Source organism: Juglans regia, chromosome 13 (genome assembly GCF_001411555.2).
Source record: "Juglans regia cultivar Chandler chromosome 13, Walnut 2.0, whole genome shotgun sequence".
NCBI lineage: Eukaryota > Viridiplantae > Streptophyta > Magnoliopsida > Fagales > Juglandaceae > Juglans > Juglans regia.
In genome coordinates this window covers 13361741-13380545 of record NC_049913.1, presented here as the reverse complement: position 1 = coordinate 13380545, position 18805 = coordinate 13361741, and the positions used below count along the sequence as shown (strand labels likewise).

The 18805-nt window shown below is 33.2% G+C and overlaps 2 protein-coding genes and 1 pseudogene across 5 annotated transcripts; 2 read left to right on the top strand and 1 right to left on the bottom strand.

The window, feature by feature from the left end:
- Positions 1-605: 605 nt before the first annotated feature.
- Positions 606-2955, bottom strand: LOC109021398 (LEAF RUST 10 DISEASE-RESISTANCE LOCUS RECEPTOR-LIKE PROTEIN KINASE-like 1.5). The gene has a single exon (XM_019004018.2). It carries the CDS (start codon positions 2710-2712, stop codon positions 778-780), a length of 1935 nt encoding a protein of 644 aa, XP_018859563.1. The 5' UTR covers positions 2713-2955; the 3' UTR covers positions 606-777.
- Positions 2956-10631: 7676 nt separating this feature from the next.
- On the top strand, positions 10632-15333 carry LOC109021399. Of its 4 annotated transcripts, none has more exons than XM_035684539.1 (5): positions 10632-11299; positions 13254-13853; positions 13945-14230; positions 14531-14620; positions 14816-15333. In XM_035684539.1, the coding sequence occupies exons 1-4, from the start codon at positions 10727-10729 to the stop codon at positions 14617-14619; spliced, it is 1548 nt and encodes a 515-aa protein (XP_035540432.1). In that variant the 5' UTR covers positions 10632-10726; the 3' UTR covers position 14620; positions 14816-15333. The 4 variants fall into 4 exon arrangements, 3 of the variants coding, with proteins under 3 accessions (XP_035540432.1, XP_035540433.1, XP_035540434.1); XM_035684540.1 differs by having other exon boundaries at positions 14527-14620; positions 14816-14932; XR_004798008.1 differs by having other exon boundaries at positions 10633-11299; positions 14349-14620.
- A 1393-nt stretch (positions 15334-16726) lies between these two features.
- LOC108984085 lies at positions 16727-18416 on the top strand (annotated as a pseudogene).
- The last annotated feature ends 389 nt before the right edge of the window (positions 18417-18805 follow it).

Here is an 18805-nt window from a genome sequence, read left to right as displayed (position 1 = left end):
TAATTTTTTCAAATCTCAATACAAAATATAATAAATAATTCAACTTTTTCAAATCTCAAAATAATAATAATATTAAAAAGTAATATTTTATCATCTCAACTCAATTCAATTCACTTCAACATCCAAACACATCCTTAGTTAAACAATGGAACTAAATGCAGAACATAGTCCAAGACTCCAAGTTGGTTTAAATTTAAATTCTAATTCATAGCCATATTGCCCAAAACTAAAGTTTTAGAATTTATTTGGAAACAAAATTGTTCTTTCACGACTACTTTAATATAAACAATTTACTATTATTTATAAATTATTTTATTTCTATTCATAGAGTAAATTAAGACTCAAAATGTAAAATGAGGCAAAGTAGTGGGTTTGTCTATAATTTTTTTTTTTTAATCAAAGGATCTTTTACAATTACAAAAGAAATATAAACATAATTTATAGAGATTCACGCTGCTCACAAATCATCATTGAATATTGTGAGTGTGGGGTCCTCAAACTGTGTATCTCCAAATTGTAAAATGCAATATTTGGATATAAAAAAAAGGGTAGAAAATCTCGATCATACAGATAGATAATACATACAGTTACAGACAATTCTAACATTTGCGGGGAGTTTCTGCGATAAAATTTTTGTAACGTAGGCTTTAGAAATTTTAATTAATATCTTTGACAAAAGCAACATTAGTCAACAGCAAGTCAGACCCACACATGTGCATCTGAACCACCACCTACCAATCCCCGATTCCCACATCACATCACAACCCTATCGAAACATCAGTCTTTTACCACATCGTCACCGGCAATCGCGTTCGACGCTTGGATATCTACACGTGTACGGCTCCGAATTCTTTTCAGCTCCTCGACTACCTCCTTCGCGTCGGGACGATCGTCCTTCTCGGCCGCCACGCAGCGGAAGGCCAGCTCGCCCACCGCATGAACGCCGCCAATGGCCTCCGCATCCAGTGCCAGAAAGGGGTCCACCACCTGGCTGAGCAGCCCCATGTGGATCTTCGAGACCACCAGATCGGCCAGGGCCATCTCCCTCTTGTCCCTGCTCTGGTCCACTGCCTTCGACCCAGTTATAAGCTCCAACAATACAACCCCGAAGCTATACACATCACTCTTCTCTGTCAGCCGGCACGACTTATGATAGTCTGGATCCAAGTACCCCGGCGTACCTTGAGGCCCCGTCCAGACATACCCAGATGAGGATGCCGACGTCGTCGACGTTTCTGGGAAAACTAGCAGCCTAGACAACCCAAAGTCACCAACTTTGATTCTCATATCTCTTTCCACGAAAATATTTGTAGAAGTAATGTCCCTGTGAACTATGGGTGGAGCGACTGAGAAGTGCAAGTACTCGATTGCCATAGCAGTCTGAATAGCCATGTCAATCCTCACTTGCCAAGTCAAAGAGCCTTTTCGGAACAAGCTCTTTGGGCCATGAAGGTGGTCTGCAAGAGTACCATTAGGGACGTAGTCATAAACCAAAAGAAGCCCTCTCGGGTCGCTGCAATAGCCGTGGAGCTTCACGAGATTTGGATGATCAATGGAGGAGAGGATCAAGATTTCGTTGCAGAAGGACTTGGTGGAGAAGGCTCGGCCAGCGGATGCACGGTGGAGATACTTGACGGCTACGATTCGGCCGTCGTAGAGCTGACCCAGGTACACGGACCCGAACCCACCGTCGCCGATTTTGCGCTTGACGTCAAATCGGTTGGTGGAGGACTCGAGCTCTTCGTAGGTGAAAACTGGTGGGAGCAGACTGGCTGAGCGATGGCGATGGAGGAAAAGAGTGTTTGCGTCTTCTTCTATCGCTGATGGTTTAAACCGCCTAGACCGGAGAATCATTGCGGCAAGCAGGATAAAACATGTCATTGCAAATATAATGCACAAGATCGCAAGTCGTTTCGGGCTGCCTTCACGAAGCCATGAGGGGGAATAGCGGCTCTGGGTGCCAAAGCAAATGAATTGCTTTTTTGGATCGGAGGAATTGAAGCCACAGACTCCATTGTTGGCATTGCAATCTTGGCACCTAGAAAAGTAAGTGTCCTGAGCTTGGTCCCACTCCACTTGGAACCCAAATTTGATCAGAAAGTTATCGAGGAACCCCAAAACGTCGCTTTGGCAACCCTGCTCCGAGACGGAATGGTGCGTGGACCCACAGCCATGGAGCAGCTGAAGTGGGTTCTTGATGAGCTTGCATTCCCAAGGGCAATGGCTGCAGTTTGGGAGACTTGGAGGAGAACAAGGTCGGAGAAGAGAGAGGCGAGCACAAGAACCATCGGAGACTCGAAACGGCGAGCCTGAGAGATTGATAGAGCGATTAGGGATCGAGACAAAATCTGGAACGGAGCAGTACTTTCTGTGTGCAGCTGATTTAGTTGTGGTCTCATTGGAGGGATTCGGGGCCAGTGTGAGAGTGGAGGAGTTGGGTTCGTAGTGGACAAGCGAGAAAGACAGGTCATTAATGGAGATGATGGAGTGGGGAGTTGAACATTTGATTTGAAAGGAAGGATGGCCGCAGCCAGGGGAGGAAGAGAAAGGGAAGGAAGGCGGGGAAGTGAAAGGTGGGCATGGAGATCCGGACGTCACTGTCGCTGGAGAGCATCTTTGAGCCGCTGCAGAAGTTCTGAACAAAGGGTACAGTAGCAGAAAGAAAAGGGAAAGGGCTAGGCCTAGATTGGAGGAAGAAAGTGGCGGAGGCATGGAAGATGGCGAGGAAGCGCTGCTGCAGAAGTCATGAAATGAAAGAAAGAGGACTTGGTTGGGCCGAGATCTGAAAGTGACCTAGAAAGAAAGGAGATTTGAGAGGCATGTATAGAGAGCCATAGAGCTTCTGGGGAGTTGCAGAGAGATTGCAGAAAATGGTGTCTCGTGAGTAGGGAAGATAGCTGAGGGTCACGTGAACCGAGGCGGGTCCTGGTTCGTGGAAATCGCTGCCTTCTTGCTTTCTTTTGGGTTAATTTTTCGTAGCGCTGTTTTTATCCTCTTACCGCTTGTTTATTCTAATTTTATCTTATTTAATTATTTTAAATTTTTATATAAAATAAAATAAATAATTTAATTTTTTTAAAAATAAAAAATACTTTAAGAATATTTTTTTTTAATTTTTAATTTTTATTTAAATTTATTGAATCTCATGTACAAAAACAAAAGAGATCTCTATCTTTTCGGACGGAGAGGGTAGGTGACTGAATCCTGACCCTTTGATTCTCAATTTATTTATTTAAAAGTAATTACAACCAAAACTAAACTATTTAACTTTCTAACAAATAATTTAGAATTTTTAAGAAGAATTCTTCCATAAAGTTATTCCGTGGAAAATAATTATAATTTATTCTAAATTCACATAATATAAAAATAACCATATACGACATGTTAAATGACCATGTTGGCCAGTCTTATGACACGTGTACTGTTACGGAGGAAGGGCCTGGTTCTAGAAATTGGACTTTCTTGAACGAGGGACACGTCCTGTTTGCTCATAAAACACGTGCTCCCATCTAACAGGTTTTATTTTAACCAAGAGAAATCATCTGTATAAATTTTAAATAAATAAATTTTAAATGAATTTTTGTAAAAGAGTAAATTTTATTTTAAAAAAATTATTATTTATTAGTGGAATTCATTTTTTTTACAAAAAATTTGTATGAAATTTATCTATTGAGTATTGCTATTCATAAGCCCATAAGCCCATACACTACACACCAAATTTTTTTTATTTTTTTAAAAAAATAAAATTTTTCTTAGGAATAGAATTTTTCTTATCTATTTAGAACTTATATTAAGCATTACTCTTTAACAAAACTTATGTTCAAGCTTTTTGAATATAGAAATACTTTCAATTCATCTCACCTCATCTCATCTCATCTCATCTTATTATTATAATTTTTTAAAATTCTCACATAAAATATAATATATAATTTTAAAATTTCAAATTCTAAAATAATAATAATATTAAAAAATAATATTTTATTTAACTTATCTACAACTATATCATTTTATATCATCTTATCTTAATATCTAAATGTTCCCTAAGATACAAATAAATAATAAAATCTACTTCTTCCTATCAGCTTAAACTTTTAAGATAAATGATGATTTCACATGGTATCAAAGTCAAAGTTCTGAATTCGAACCTTAACTCTATACTCTATCCTATTTAATTAAATATTCCACGTGTTAGGGCTACCCATTGAGGGGTCTGACCCACATGCGAGAGGGAGTGTTATAATATAAAATAAATAATAAAATCTACCTATAAACTTAAACTTTTGAAATAAGTTGTGATTTCACACTTAAGGTTTAAGAAATTTCAATAATACGTTGGATCTGTTCATTCATAGCCCTTCGTTGGTTGCGCTAGTCAACTATAACCATTTCAAACACATTTAAGTAAATAGATATATAGGATTAGTAATAACCAATATTTCTTTTTTTATAAATAGTATGAGCATGAAAATATCCTTAAATTGATTTTAGATCAAGAAAATAATCCTGGTATCGTTATTCCTATATAACTTTTTTTAGATGAAGTCGAATTAAAAAACCAGCTTAGTCTTTACAAAAATGTGCTCGATATAAAAACACAAAATTATAAAAATAGTTGTCTATTAATTAAGGATGGGATTATAAAAATTTATATAGAGAGATGTTATAATTATAAAAAGATTATATAAAAATAAATTTGTAAATTGATATAATTTAATATATTACGTCAGTTTATAAAATTATTTTTATTTTAAATTTAATATTGTTAGATCTTATTACATAAACAAAAAATATTTTGGGTATTTAAAATAAATATATTTATATTCTTAGTATGAGCATGAAAATATAGTATTTTGTATATTAGAAGAATGTCAACTCATTAAAGTATAGGAGGAAGGAAGTGTTAGTCCCACATCGATCAAATGAAGTGTAGACAAATAGTTTATATTGAATCGTACTCATACTGTCTTAAAGTGAAGAAGAGAGCTACAGTTAATACTCTATAACACATTAAAATGAGAAAAGATATATTCTAAATAAATTATCGTTACAGTCGAATTTTGGAGTCCAAAATTTTATTTTTAACTTGCATAATTTACTTATTAACACATCATATGAATTTATTAATTTATTTTTATAAAATTTGTTTATAGTCAGAATATCTATTATTAATTTTCTATTCGTGTTTGGGTCGTAACGGTTTTTAAAGAGTTCCATAGTAATTAGTAATTATAAACTTACCATTAGTTTTTTTTAATTAAAAAAAAAAAAGGGAACCGGACGCTGACAGGTAGTGATGAACCAATGTTGGGCCTAGAAATGGGCCCTGATGACTGTATTAAGGATTGGAGCCCTTCCTAATTCATACGCCTATGCTGGATTGGATAGGTCCTTCCTGCCCTCTGCTCCACCACTTCAGCCTTCGACACTCCCCCAACATTGCTTTGACTTTGTTCCTTTTTCTTCGATTTCAGCAATTTGTACTTTGTGGGAAACCACAGCACAAAATCAATACTTTTATTTTTTATTTTTTTAGAAATAAAATCAAAACATTTGAATAAGAAAAAGAATATTATAAGAAGATTCGATAAATTGAGGATTTCTGTTCGAATTTTATGTCTTCGAAAATGTACACAAGTTTAAAATTTTATAATATTTTTTAAGTATTTTATAATCAAATTGAACGTTTTATAATTCAGTAAAATGTTTTATTTGATGTCGCGTTGAGAATTATAAAAATAAATAATAAATCATTTTTTTCTTGCAAACTTATGTTCAATTGGAACGAAAATGTACGATCTTCAGGCTGGATAGTTTGGTCTGTGCAAATTGGGTTGCTCCATTACTATGGGACTTATGAGCTGTAGAACCTTTTATTTTCCTTCTTAAGGGATATAATCATTAAGATATTATAGTGAATTTTTATTTAATAATTATATAAAATTTATTTGAAATAAATCACATCAATTGATTTGATTAGGCTCTGTTTAAAATTTGAAATTGAAAGTTGAGTCCCACGTCTAAATATTTAATTTTTAAATTATTAAATTTATATCAATTCAATATATATTTATATATAGGACTTATAATATTTTTTAATTTAATATATTTTTACACATGGAACTCATAACATTTTTCAATTTTTTATAAATATATTTAAACTTATCTTAATATTTAAATACATTTAAATTAATTTTAACATCTAAACATATTTAAACTTATCTTAAATAAATTTTACAAAACTCATTTTATCATCTTAACTTACTATTCTTCATAAAAATGATGATCAAGACGAGTGGAATGAATAATCGTAAGAAAATATTTTAATTTTTTTAAAAAAATATTATAAATTACCGAAAATAAAATTTATAGTAGGCTAGCTTATCTCCACTTGGAAAAGCTGCCATGTTTATTAGATTTTCTAACTAGTGATGATTGAAGAGGGTTGTTGATTAATTTATTTTTCTTATGCCTTTTCCAGCTCATATTACACCTTACAATCCTGTAAGCATCCTCTACTAAAAAAATAAAAGAAAAAAAAATGAAGTCGTAAGTTATAACTCTACAAAAATACATTTTTTTTTTTTATAAAAATAACAAAAGAATGATAAAAGTCATAATCATAAAATTGTAAATTCCATTTTAACAAATTAAAAAATATATATTTATATATATTTTATAAAGGAATTATCTATTCGATGTTATCTGCCACCATTAATTGCAATCACAATCGAACAGTGCTTCTTTATGATGTTGTTTCCTTGAAGGATGATCATTCTTAAAGGCGTAAATTTAAATAAAAACTGGGTCCGGATTGGATCGGGTGGACCAGTTTTGAAATTGATCTGATCTGATCCGAGATCAGTTCTTAATGTAAAAATCGACCCGAATCGATTCGATTCTGGTTTTACGATTTTTCAGACCAAATCAAACCAGTTGATAAAAAATATATATAAAAATAATATTTTATATATAAATTTTATACAAAATTAATATTATATAAAATATTTTTTATATATAAGTTTTATATATAATATATAATTATATGTGGAATTTTTATATATAATATATATAATTGTATATCATATATTATATATAATTATATATCATATATGAAATAATTTTATATTATAATTTATAAATTTTAACATAAAATGTTAATTTTAAATTTAAACATTTGTAATTTGTTTAACCATGTGATATTAATATAATTATATATAAGATAATGTTATTATAAAATAAAAGTTTAATCTTAAAAATAAAAATTTAATTGATCATATATTATATAGCTATACTAATATATAGTTTATAACGAATACTAATATATAACTATACTAATAATCTAATATCAATACTATTATATAGTCTAATATATTAAACTGTAGTATATTAAATGTATTACAAATATATATATATATATCAATGATTCAACATATATATATATATTATATAGTCTATATATATATATTACAAATATAATATAGACTATAGTTATACTTATAATTAATATAGTTATACTAAATCACTAAAAGATTATAACTAATACTAATATATAGTTTATAACTAATACTAATATATAATTATACTAATAGTCTAATATTAATACTATTATATAGTCTAATATATTATATAGTCACACTAATATATAAATCTACAACTATTTAACTAATGCCAATATTTTAATATAGATCATAGTTATACTTATACTAATATAGTTATACTAAATCACTAAAAATTTATAACTAATACTAATATATAGTTTATAACTAATACTAATATATAACTATAGTTACTATACTAATAGTCTAATATTAATACTATTATATAGTCTAATATATTATATAGCTATACTAATATATAAGTCTATAACTATTTAACTAATACTAATAGACTATAGTTATACTTATATTAATATAGTTATACTAAATCATTATAACTAATACTAATATATAACTATACTAATAGCCTAATATTAATAGTTAATACTATTATATAGTCTAATATATTAGACTATAGTATATTAAATCAATTTTCCAAACCATCAAAAAAGATTTTAATTACCATTTAAAAAAAAAACACATTGAAAATATTAACTCAATTGGAAACGGCGCCGTTTCCCCTATAACTAAACCATAATTCCTAAAGTCTTATTCTTCCTCTCATCTTGTTTTGCGTCATTCTTTCTCTCGTCCGCTCACGACTCACTCACTCGTCTCTCGTTTCTCAACTCTTAACTCTCAACCCTTAACTCTCAACTCTCTCGTCCGCTCTTCCTCGCGGCCTCTCCCCTTCTCACTCTTGAGTCTCTCGTCTCTCAACTCTCTTGTCTCTCACTCTCTCTTCTCTCAACTCTCTCATCCCTCACTCTCTCTTCTCTCAAGTCTCAACTCTCTCGACCTCACTTTGTCTCTCTGCCGAGTCTGTCCAGTGTCCCCTCAAAGGTAATTTTTTTTTTTTGAAATTACATACTAGGCTTTTTGTGATTGAGTTTTGTGATATAAGGGTTTTTGTAATTGGGTTTTGTAATATTGAGATTTTTGTGACTAGGTTTTGTGATATTAGGGTTTTTGAATCCGAAATTTAGAATTTGTTGTGATTGTATTTATTATTTTGTTTGTGATATTAGGGTTTTGTGATTGAGATTGTGAAATTACTTTAAAATTATGATAGATGATATTTGTGATATTAGGGTTTTTTGAATTCAAAATTTACTTTGATTGGGTTTTGTGATTGAGTTTGTGAAATAGTATTTTGTGATTGGGTTTGAGAAATTATATTGATAGGGTTTTGTAACTTTTCTACTTGAATTATATCTGTTCTGTTTAATGTTTACCAATTGAGGTTGAGGATTTGAATAAACTGTGAAGACTCAACAATTAAACCAATTTTTTTTGTTTTCTTATAAATAGATTTTTAATGATAAACTGTCTAAATTTCATTTTAAAAAAACTAGAAAATCGGATCGGACCGGACTGAAAATCGGTAAAACCGGAAGTACTGGTTTAGGAGGATAATCGGTGCGTAATCGGTTTTGAAAAATGCAAAACCGATACATACCGGTTCAGTCATAGATTTTGTCCAAAATTAGACCGAACCGGACCGGTTACACCCATAATTATTCCTTGCCCAAGTTGAATAATTCCATGAACAGAAAAATGCCCTTTTCTTCTGGCCTATCGAATCTCTGTGCTCTCCTCTAATCGACACTTAAAGCCTGCTTGAGATTGAATTTGAAAGTTTAAAAAGATTTTAACTGTTTAAAAATTATTTTAAAGAAAAAATAATATGTTTGATAAATTTATAAAAAGTACTTTAATTACTTAAAAAAATTGAAAATTTACTTTTTTAAAAAACACGAAATTGAAGCTTTTATTGAAAAGCTAATGCAGATAACTGTATATTTTAAAAAAATTAATGTAACTAACTTTAAAAGTACTTTAGATACATGTTTATCAAACAATAAATATCTTTTGAAGTATATAGCTTATTATTTAAGTTATAAGCTATAAGTCCTAAAACTATAAATTATATTTCTCACCATAATCCTAAACATGCACTTAACTAATTAGGCCTTTCGAAACTTACTTCAACTCATCTCAGTTTATCTCATTTTATTATTTTAATTATTTTAAATTTTCATACAAAATATGATAAATAATTTAATTTTTTAAATCTCAAAATAATGATAATATTAAAAATAATATTTTATTTAACTAATCTAAAATTATCTTTAACTCATTATGAGATTTTTTCAAATTCTAATGTAAACCTATCTTAACTCATCATTATAATTTTTTTAAGTATCTATAAAATATAATAAAAAATATAAATTTTTTAAATTTTAAAATAATAATATTAAAAAATAATATTATAATAATATTTTATCATTATAATTCATCTTTAACTCAATTCAATTTAATATTCAAATTTAGACTTAAGCTTCGTTTGATTCTTTAAATACTCTCAACTCATCATTACAACTTTTTTAAATCCAATATAAAATATAATAAATAATTCAATTTTTTCAAATCTCAAAATAATAATAATATTAAAAAATAATATTCTAACAATATTTTATCATCTCAACTCAACTCAATTCAACTCACTTCAACATCTAAACACAACCTAAGGATATCTAATCCCGATGACCTCCCACTTCCCAGTACTTTCCTCTATCATTTTTTTTTTTCGTTTTCCTAATTCATTCGTAAAAGTGACATTATAAAATCAATTTTCTGATCTGGTCAAAAGGAAATTCAACGTTCTTGATTCGCCGTTGTACATAAAACCATTTTCCTGGAAATGATGAGGATAAAAGGAAGGAAAAAAGAAGTTTCGTAAAAACCCAAAAAACATAATACTTTCGGAAGACTTGTTAACGTCCGCCTAATTAACGCAGGTTCTAGAATCTAGATTGATTAATTTCCGTACGGCCCCACGCGGATACCACTCCCTCCCCCGTATATTTTTCCAACACGTCCATCTTCGTCGTCGTCAGAGTCCTCGATTGACATTTCCTAATCTTGCTCGCTACGAAACAACGTGAACACTACAGTATTAACCTTTTCCTTAATTAATATTTATATATATATATTTATTTAATTGAAGGTACTAAGAAGTAAGAATAGTCTAAACTCCGTTCCGTTAGGATACTGTTGTTGGTAACTTGGTATTTATACCCTTCAAACGAGTTTTGTAGTTAATTGTTACTGCTCTTTGAACTTCGGTCATGGAGTCTTTCAACAAATCCAACGCGGTGAAGCTACGAAGCCACATGGACAAGTACCTGTACGCCGACGACGACCAGAAGACGGTACGCCAGAGCCGAAACGGCTCCTCGCGCAGAGCTAGATGGTTCGTGGAGTTTGTCGAAGGGAAAAACCACGCGATACGCTTGAGGAGCTGCGACGGAAAGTACCTCACCGCCACGGACCTCGCGTTTCTTCTAGGTATGACCGGGTACAAGGTGCTCCAGACCGAGCCGGATGAAGGTTACTACTGGAAGTACGAGTGGGAGCCGATACGGGACGGGTTCCAGGTGAAGCTGAGGACCTGGTGCGGGAAATACCTCCGCGCGAACGGAGGAACGCCGCCGTGGAGGAACTCGATCACGCACGACGACCCGCACAGCTCGTCCACGCAGAATTGGATCCTGTGGGATGTGGAGCCGGTGGAGTCGGTATCGGTGCTTATGTCGTCTCGGTCGAGCTTGTCTTCATTGTCTGATGAGGTCTACGGTTCGGAACCGGAGTCACCCATGTCGGTTATCTCCACGGCTTCATCGAGATTTTCTTCAAAGCAGGTTAGTTTATTATTTTTTCTCGCAGTTTGATTAATTATTACTGGTTGGCAATTAATCCCTTGTCCAAGTTGATTACTGAACTAGTTTTCTTGTTTGGGTAGAGGGATATTTTGTATTTGATTTTAGCATATATAAATATATATATATATATATATATATATATATGATTACTGAACTAGTTGCATGACCTTATCATGAATATATATCTTCTGGTACAAGTCAAGCCTACTTTTTAGAATCCAGCTGTATGATTTTGATGAGAGAAGTATTTGAGCGAATTATAGAAAAATAAATTTACAAAATAACATGATTTGATTAATTATATTAAATTATTAAATTATTTTTTCATAAAGTATATAAAGGATAACATAAAATTATATTATTTTGTGAATTTATTTTTATATAATTCTTTTTATTTCTCTAGTAATTATCTTTTATTGATCATTTTGGTATATAAGCAGATTTTGCTAGAATTTGCGGTAAAATATTAGAGTTTGCTGCTTATGATGCCAAAACTACAATTATTTTTAAAAGAAAAAATTACTTACTAGATTAACATTATCAATATATAAAATGATCTGTTTTATAAATTTTCTTATAAACCAAACAGTTCTCCTTTGTCTAATTTATTCTTATATATATATATATATATATATATGATCCAGTACTCTAGTGTTACACATTGATGGTGAAATGAGAGCTACAAGTGTATAGAGTGTCTTACTTTATACGACAAGCCTATACGGCATTTTGGAATGGTTCCAAGTGTTAAATTATCTCAATTTCTTGAGGACAGTCCAGCGGTTCATGCACAGTCTTCAAAACTACAATAATCTATCACTCTAGCGTATAAGCAATGCCACTGCTACAATATTTTTTCATATTTTGTTGTTCCGATCCCTGAGTTTTTTTTTTTTTTTTTTATATATTTCTTTTTATGTCACGGTGTAAACATAACAAAAAATAATAAAATAAATTTAATATAATAATAAAAGACTTGTATAAAATTTATATATTTAAAAGTTATATCTAAAAATAAATAAATAAATAAAATATAACATTACTCATCTACTATTCTGCTTTAAATTAGATGGACGTCCTCTTCCATCAACCACCCTTCCGCACTAACTTTAATTTAGAGAGGTGGCCACCTTTTACAAAACCAAACCGCCATCACTAGATTTGTCTCAAACTTGCACTCCTCATGCCTATTGATTTCTTGGTAAGTTAATAGAATATACAAATATCATGTAATTTTTTCAAAAAAAAAAAAAAAAAATTTATTATTAAAAAATTTATTTTTTATTACATAAGTTCTGTATTGACTCATTTTTTCAAAAAAATTATGCAGTATTTATGTATTTTACAATTACAAATATTATTTCTTTTTCTTCCTTCCAATCATATATATTATTGATGATGATGCCTACCAATAATGAAAATTTAGATATATTTCTTTATTCTCGGTAAATAAAAATAAAAATAAAAATAATTTGTACATATTTAAAATGTATAAATCATGTCGTGTTTGTGATTTGAAAAAAATAAAATTTATCTTAAAAATCTCGATTTTTGAACATGACTTGCACTAAGTATTTATCTAATATTAATAAAAAAAGATAATATCAATCGATTTGAAAATTGTAACAGTTTTCAGATTTTTCCAACTTAGGTGTGAAATGAAATGAAAGGATGGACTTTACTACGACTACGTTTTCTTCATATTAGTTTGTTGAAAATGAGGTGCATTTAAAATGGGAAAATGACAACCCTTTTTTAAGTTTTTCTGTCCCCATATGGGCAAAAAGCATAGGTGTTATTAGGACGAATTTCTTTGTTCTAAATAAATTTTATAATTTGGGAAAAGATAAAAGCATAACATCATTACTTTTATATTGTCCTTCGCAAAGATTACTTTTCACAATTCTCAGCATTTTGGATTTTGTGGGCGCAGAGCATGTCCAACAAGTTCCGCTCAGGAATGGACCTCTTCAACAAAGCAAAGGCGGTGCGCCTCCGTAGCCACCACGACAAGTATCTCCTAGCCGATGACGACGAGGAGTCCGTCACCCAAGACCGAAATGGATCCTCCAAGACTGCCCGCTGGACCGTCGAGTTCTTGCCGGACTCCGACTGCATCATCCGCCTCAAGAGCTGCTACAACAAGTACCTCACCGCCTCCAACCAGCCCTTCTTGCTCGGTATGACCGGTCGCAAGGTGGTCCAGTCTTTGCCCGAGAGGCTCGACTCCTCTATCGAGTGGGAACCCGTTAGAGAAGGGACCCAGGTCAAGCTCAAGACTCGGTATGGCAACTTCTTGAGGGCTAATGGCGGACTCCCTCCCTGGCGGAACTCTGTGACCCATGATATTCCTCACAGGACCGCCACCCAGGACTGGGTACTTTGGGATGTCGATATCGTTGAGATTCAGGTTCAGTCTCCGCGTCCTAAATCTCCGCCTCCGGAACCGGTTCGACATGTCGACTCTTTGGAGTCAAATCCGAGCTCCCCAACTCCGGCTTCCATCAAATCTGGGAAATTCTCAAGACAAGAGGTTGGGGATTTTCACAATTAAGCTTGAAACTTTCCTTTTGGGGTTTTTTCTTTTTGCAATCATTTTAAATTTTGTGCGCATGATTTTTCAGTCTGCTGATCCTAATGTGAGTTCGCCACCCAAGTCGGATGGGAGGACTATTTACTACCATGTGGCCGATGAGAATGGTGTTGTGATCGACGAAGCTGTGGAGGGATATCCATTTACTTTTAAGGGGAATGGGGTCGATGAATTGACCCGTAAATTGGAGGAGGAGACGGGGTTAGAGGGTATCATTGTGTGTAATCGTTTTAATGGAAAGCTTTATCCCCTTCGCTTGCAGCTTCCTCCAAACAATGCGTCTATGAATGTCATAGTGGTTTTATCGTCATCAAAAGGTCAGTTTCTACCCTGAGTTGGTTCCGTATTTCCTGAATTCTTTTCGTGATAGAAATCTTATAGCTCGTAAAATGATATTTCTTTTGTGCTGAGTAAATTTTTTGAATTCGAAATCAGTTTGTAGGAATTACGATATCTAGGTTACTAGACCTGTTTAGCATTGGATTACGCATTTTTCATTTTTGTGCCCTGTTTGTCTACTGGGAAGTGGGCAGACAGTAAAAGATTCTTCAAGACTCTAAAAGTTGTATATTACAATGATCGGACCTGATTCCTGTTGGGTTTGCTCCTTTAGTTAGTCCCATATTGGTGGGGAATGAAGGAGGAGCAAGACCCAACTCCTATAAAAGGAGGATCAGACTTCTTGATTAAGTGCACCAAGTTATAAGGTTAGTTAGTAACTTGTTACTTTAGTAAAATGTCTTTTTTGTCTTTTTTGTAAGAAGGGAAGATGTGAGAATTAAAATTTTGCTAGTGGGGAAGCAAAATTTTGCTAGTAGATAACTGTGTCCTGACGTGTATTATATATAATATTCCTTCCTTTGCCTTGGCTTTTACCTTATTTTTTATTTTTGGTGCAACAGTGGCAAAGGACTTTGCAAAACAAGGTTTATCATGAGGAAGACCATGCGGACATTATAATTTTGTTCAAAATATCCACGAACGAATGTTCTTTACATTCTGAGTCAGCCCTGTTGCTGTTCGTATGCCACCTCAAAGCATCCTGGAACAAATTTTAACAGGTTGCCCATCTTACCTGCTGTGTTTTGTACTGAATGTATCAATAGAATGGTGAGAATTAAGAGCACATGTGCATATATATTTTTTTAATTTTTTAATGATGGAGAGTCGTAATGTTCGATCAATAATGTTCCAATCCGGTTCTTCTCGGAAACAATTCAAAAGATACTTTCTATAGGGTTAGTGAGAGATTATGTTGAAAAAACTTCTGAATGCTTTCTGCCTTTGGGCGAGCCTTGATTTGATGGTTTTGTATCTCTTGGTACGTACGCCCAGTTGCTCTTTGAGGCTTGTGTAATTAATTTTGCTGTAAAATTATTGAAAAATTCTATTTGCAAGCTGCGCCTTGATTCTTGATTCACTAAACATTTCAAGGAATGTGTAACTGGCAACCGCTGATTGTGGAAGTCATTTGATTTTTTAATTTTATTCATGGCTGTTCTTCTCTCATAATAAGAATCTTAAATTATGTGATATGATGAATGTTTTTCACGAAGATGAACCCCATCTAATGTGAAAACGAGTCCATCTACTGAACACTGAAAGATTGATCATAAGGAGGCTTTTGGCAGTTACTTAGATCCTAATGTGTGTTGCATTCATAATTTCATATGGCAAACTGCCTCACTTCGAAGTGTTAAATCACAAGACAGGATAGGAAGAAATAAATTAATTATTGAAATTATATCCCAACGCAAAGGCAACGTGTCAGCAATTATCTTGGACATTCAGGACCTGAGACATTTGAAGACACGGTGCCTGAATTAAAGAAAGCAAATGTACTTGGGAAGAAAAATTATGGGAGTATTGAATGGACACTATAATGGATTAACCGCTAATAAGGTCTTAATTACGATACATGATTGTTTAAAAAAAAAAAAAAAACAGTTTGGACCGTAGATAGTACAATGTATTAGGCCTGGTTTAGATGGAGAAATGCTTCCATCTCATTGATTTTGTCTCATTTCAATATTTAAATACCACAAACAATAATACTTTTTAATTTCAAATATTCAACTTTTTCATTTAATCATTATCTAATTATTACAACTTTTTCAAATTTTCAAATAAAACATAAAAAATAATTTAATTTTTATCTCAAAATAAAAATAATATTAAAAATTTATATTCTAATAATATTTTAACTTTAGAATATTTTTACTTTAAATTTTCTCTCTACTTTATCAAAATCCTATAAAATATTTTAATTCAAACAATTTCTAATTTATCTTATTTCAACTCAAATATCTTACTATTATTCATAAATCATCTCAACTCACTGTCTCACTATCCAAATAGGCTTTAGTGATCATACTTTCTGACAATGAGTCTGTGGTTGGTCGTTGAGATGGTTCAGGAAAGACAGAGAATCCAAAGTTTTGGATTTTAATTAGTAAGAGATACTGTCCTTCGAGGGGTCATTGGCGATGGTGTAGAAACGCGAAGGTGAAAATATGCAGTCAACTTCCTGTAAAAGAAACAGAGAGAATAGCATAATTAAGTATTCAGCATAAATATTAGTGTGAAATAAGGACTAACGATGATAGAGAAGAGAAAATGCTGTTTTTTCGCTAGTGTTTGTTACATAGTGTCAAGGATAATATCACAACAAGCAATGGTAACCGCGATTATTCCTCAGCACTTCTAGATCAGTTGGAGAAGAATACGCATGCATTAGATATAAAAGCCTGTGTTTGAGTCATTTTACAAACTCCATATTGTTTACCGGCGACTCTTCCTCCCCCGCTCTTAAGATGTCGCCCGAACAGCTGGCCACCCTAATCCTCCGCCACTTTCTTATCTTGGTCGCCGTCTCTCTCTCCTGTGTGATTCTCTTCCGAACTTCTGACTTCATCCGGTTCCTCCCACGCTCCCAATTTTCCACCTCCGGTACTCCCGCCTCTTTTTTTTCATTGAACATCGACGATTCACATCCAGTTAGTTTAGTTTCCTGTTATCTTTAATTAAGCAATTAATTGATGCATTGTTAGATAAGCAGTTTACCGTAAGTAATTAGTTGATAAACCGTTGAGTGCATGCATGGCGTTAATTGAGTAGTTTTGACCTTTATTTTGCAACTAAGGTAGGCTAGTGAAGGATATAGGCTTGAAAAGGTTTTGAAGGATGCTACCATGGAAGACAGGACTGTTATTATAACAGCTATAAATGAAGTGTGGGCAGCTCCAAATTCGGTGATCGATCTCTTTCTAGAGAGCTTTAAAATTGGAGATCAAACCCGTAGACTTTTGAACCATTTGGTGATTATTGCCTTGGATCAAAAGGCATTTGAGCGTTGTCTCGTGATACATACATACTGCTTTTCTCTTGTCAGTGATGGAGTCGATTTTCGTCATGAGGCCTACTTTATAAACCCTGATTACTTGAAGATGATGTGGAAGAGAATTGATTTCCTGTGCTTTGTTCTTGAGAAGGGCTACAATTTTGTTTTCACGATAATCTCCTGATCTTCCTCTTGTTTTGCATACAACAAGTACACCCCTCAAGCCCACAATTCATTTCATGAATTTGTCAAACTTCATTGTGTCTTTACCTTTCATTCCACTTTTATAAATTGTTTTTCTCTAATGAAACTAGCTTTCCTGGCTTGTAAGTAATTCACTTGTAGGCAAACTGAGTCTACCCAATGGTCCTACTTGGGCTTGTGGGCTTTGGCCTAATCTCCTGTTGGGGCCTTTTTTCAGTCTGAATCCCAAACTTGATGTCCAAATCCTAATCTCCTCATAGTAGGGTCCTTAAACAATACACATGGGCATGCTTCATGAAGTGCGAATACCCTAAGTTTCCTTGACATTCAATGGCTTTTTCCTCCAGGATGTTGATATCATGTGGTTTAGAGACCCATTTCCTCAATTTTACTTGGATGCGGATTTCCAAATAGCCTGTGATTTTTTCTTAGGGAGCTCTGATGATGTACATAACAGACCCAACGGAGGCTTTAACTATGTAAAATCAAATAATCAGTCAGTAGAATTCTACAAATTCTAGTACTCTTCGCATGAAGCTTTTCTTGGATACCATGATCAGGATGTCCTCAATATCATCAAATCTCATCCCTTCATTCTAGATATTAGACTAAAGATGAAATTCTTGGACACTGCGTATTTTGGTGGGCTTTGTGAACCTAGCAAAGATTTGAATAAAGTTTGTACAATGCACTCAAATTGCTGTTTTGGCCTAGACAACAAGCTCCATGATCTAACGATTATGCTCAAGGATTGGAAGCAGTTTATGTCTTTGCCACCAAGTGTGAAGAGATCATCAAATTTGTCCTGGAAGGTTCCTCAGAATTGCAGGTGCAATGAACATTTCAAATTCCTTGCCGTACGTTGATTTCATTGTAAAATCCGTGCTTAACACATTATGCTTATTCAGTTAATGAAACTTTATTTCAGTCTCAGTTCTCTCACATATTATGATTCCTAGGCGAAGGACATTGAAGAGGGAGGGCAGGATTGAGTTGATGAGTCGATCGTATGAATGTTGCATTGATCTAGATTTGCAGCTTGCAAGTACGTGAATTTTTGGACATGTTTGGTCCACTACATACCTTCAATTGTCCCTCTTCAGTCCTTTGGTATTTTCTCTTCACACATCAACTCTCTTTAGTTGCCAGCCCTTTCCACAATTTCCCCTTGATGGCTGCAAACTCCTCCATTAATAAAGATGAAATTGAAGACCGAAAGTGTTTTACCGATCAAGACAGCTTTCAATCTGTTGGCGTTGTGACAACTAAAGGTACGTGCATAGAACTACGTACAACCTTCCATTAATTACTATGTGGTGGTGGATTGTCTTCTGGATTTCATGCGGAT

Excerpts from the sequence above, each read along its gene's own strand:
- LOC109021398 (XM_019004018.2), bottom strand. The coding sequence starts at position 2,712 with ATGCCTCCGCCACTTTCTTCCTCCAATCTAGGCCTAGCCCTTTCCCTT.
- LOC109021399 (XM_035684539.1), top strand. The coding sequence starts at position 10,727 with ATGGAGTCTTTCAACAAATCCAACGCGGTGAAGCTACGAAGCCACATG. Across the intron at positions 13,854-13,944 it reads GGAAATTCTCAAGACAAGAG|TCTGCTGATCCTAATGTGAG; the intron begins GTTGGGGATTTT and ends ATGATTTTTCAG. Across the intron at positions 14,231-14,530 it reads GGTTTTATCGTCATCAAAAG|TCCCATATTGGTGGGGAATG; the intron begins GTCAGTTTCTAC and ends TCCTTTAGTTAG.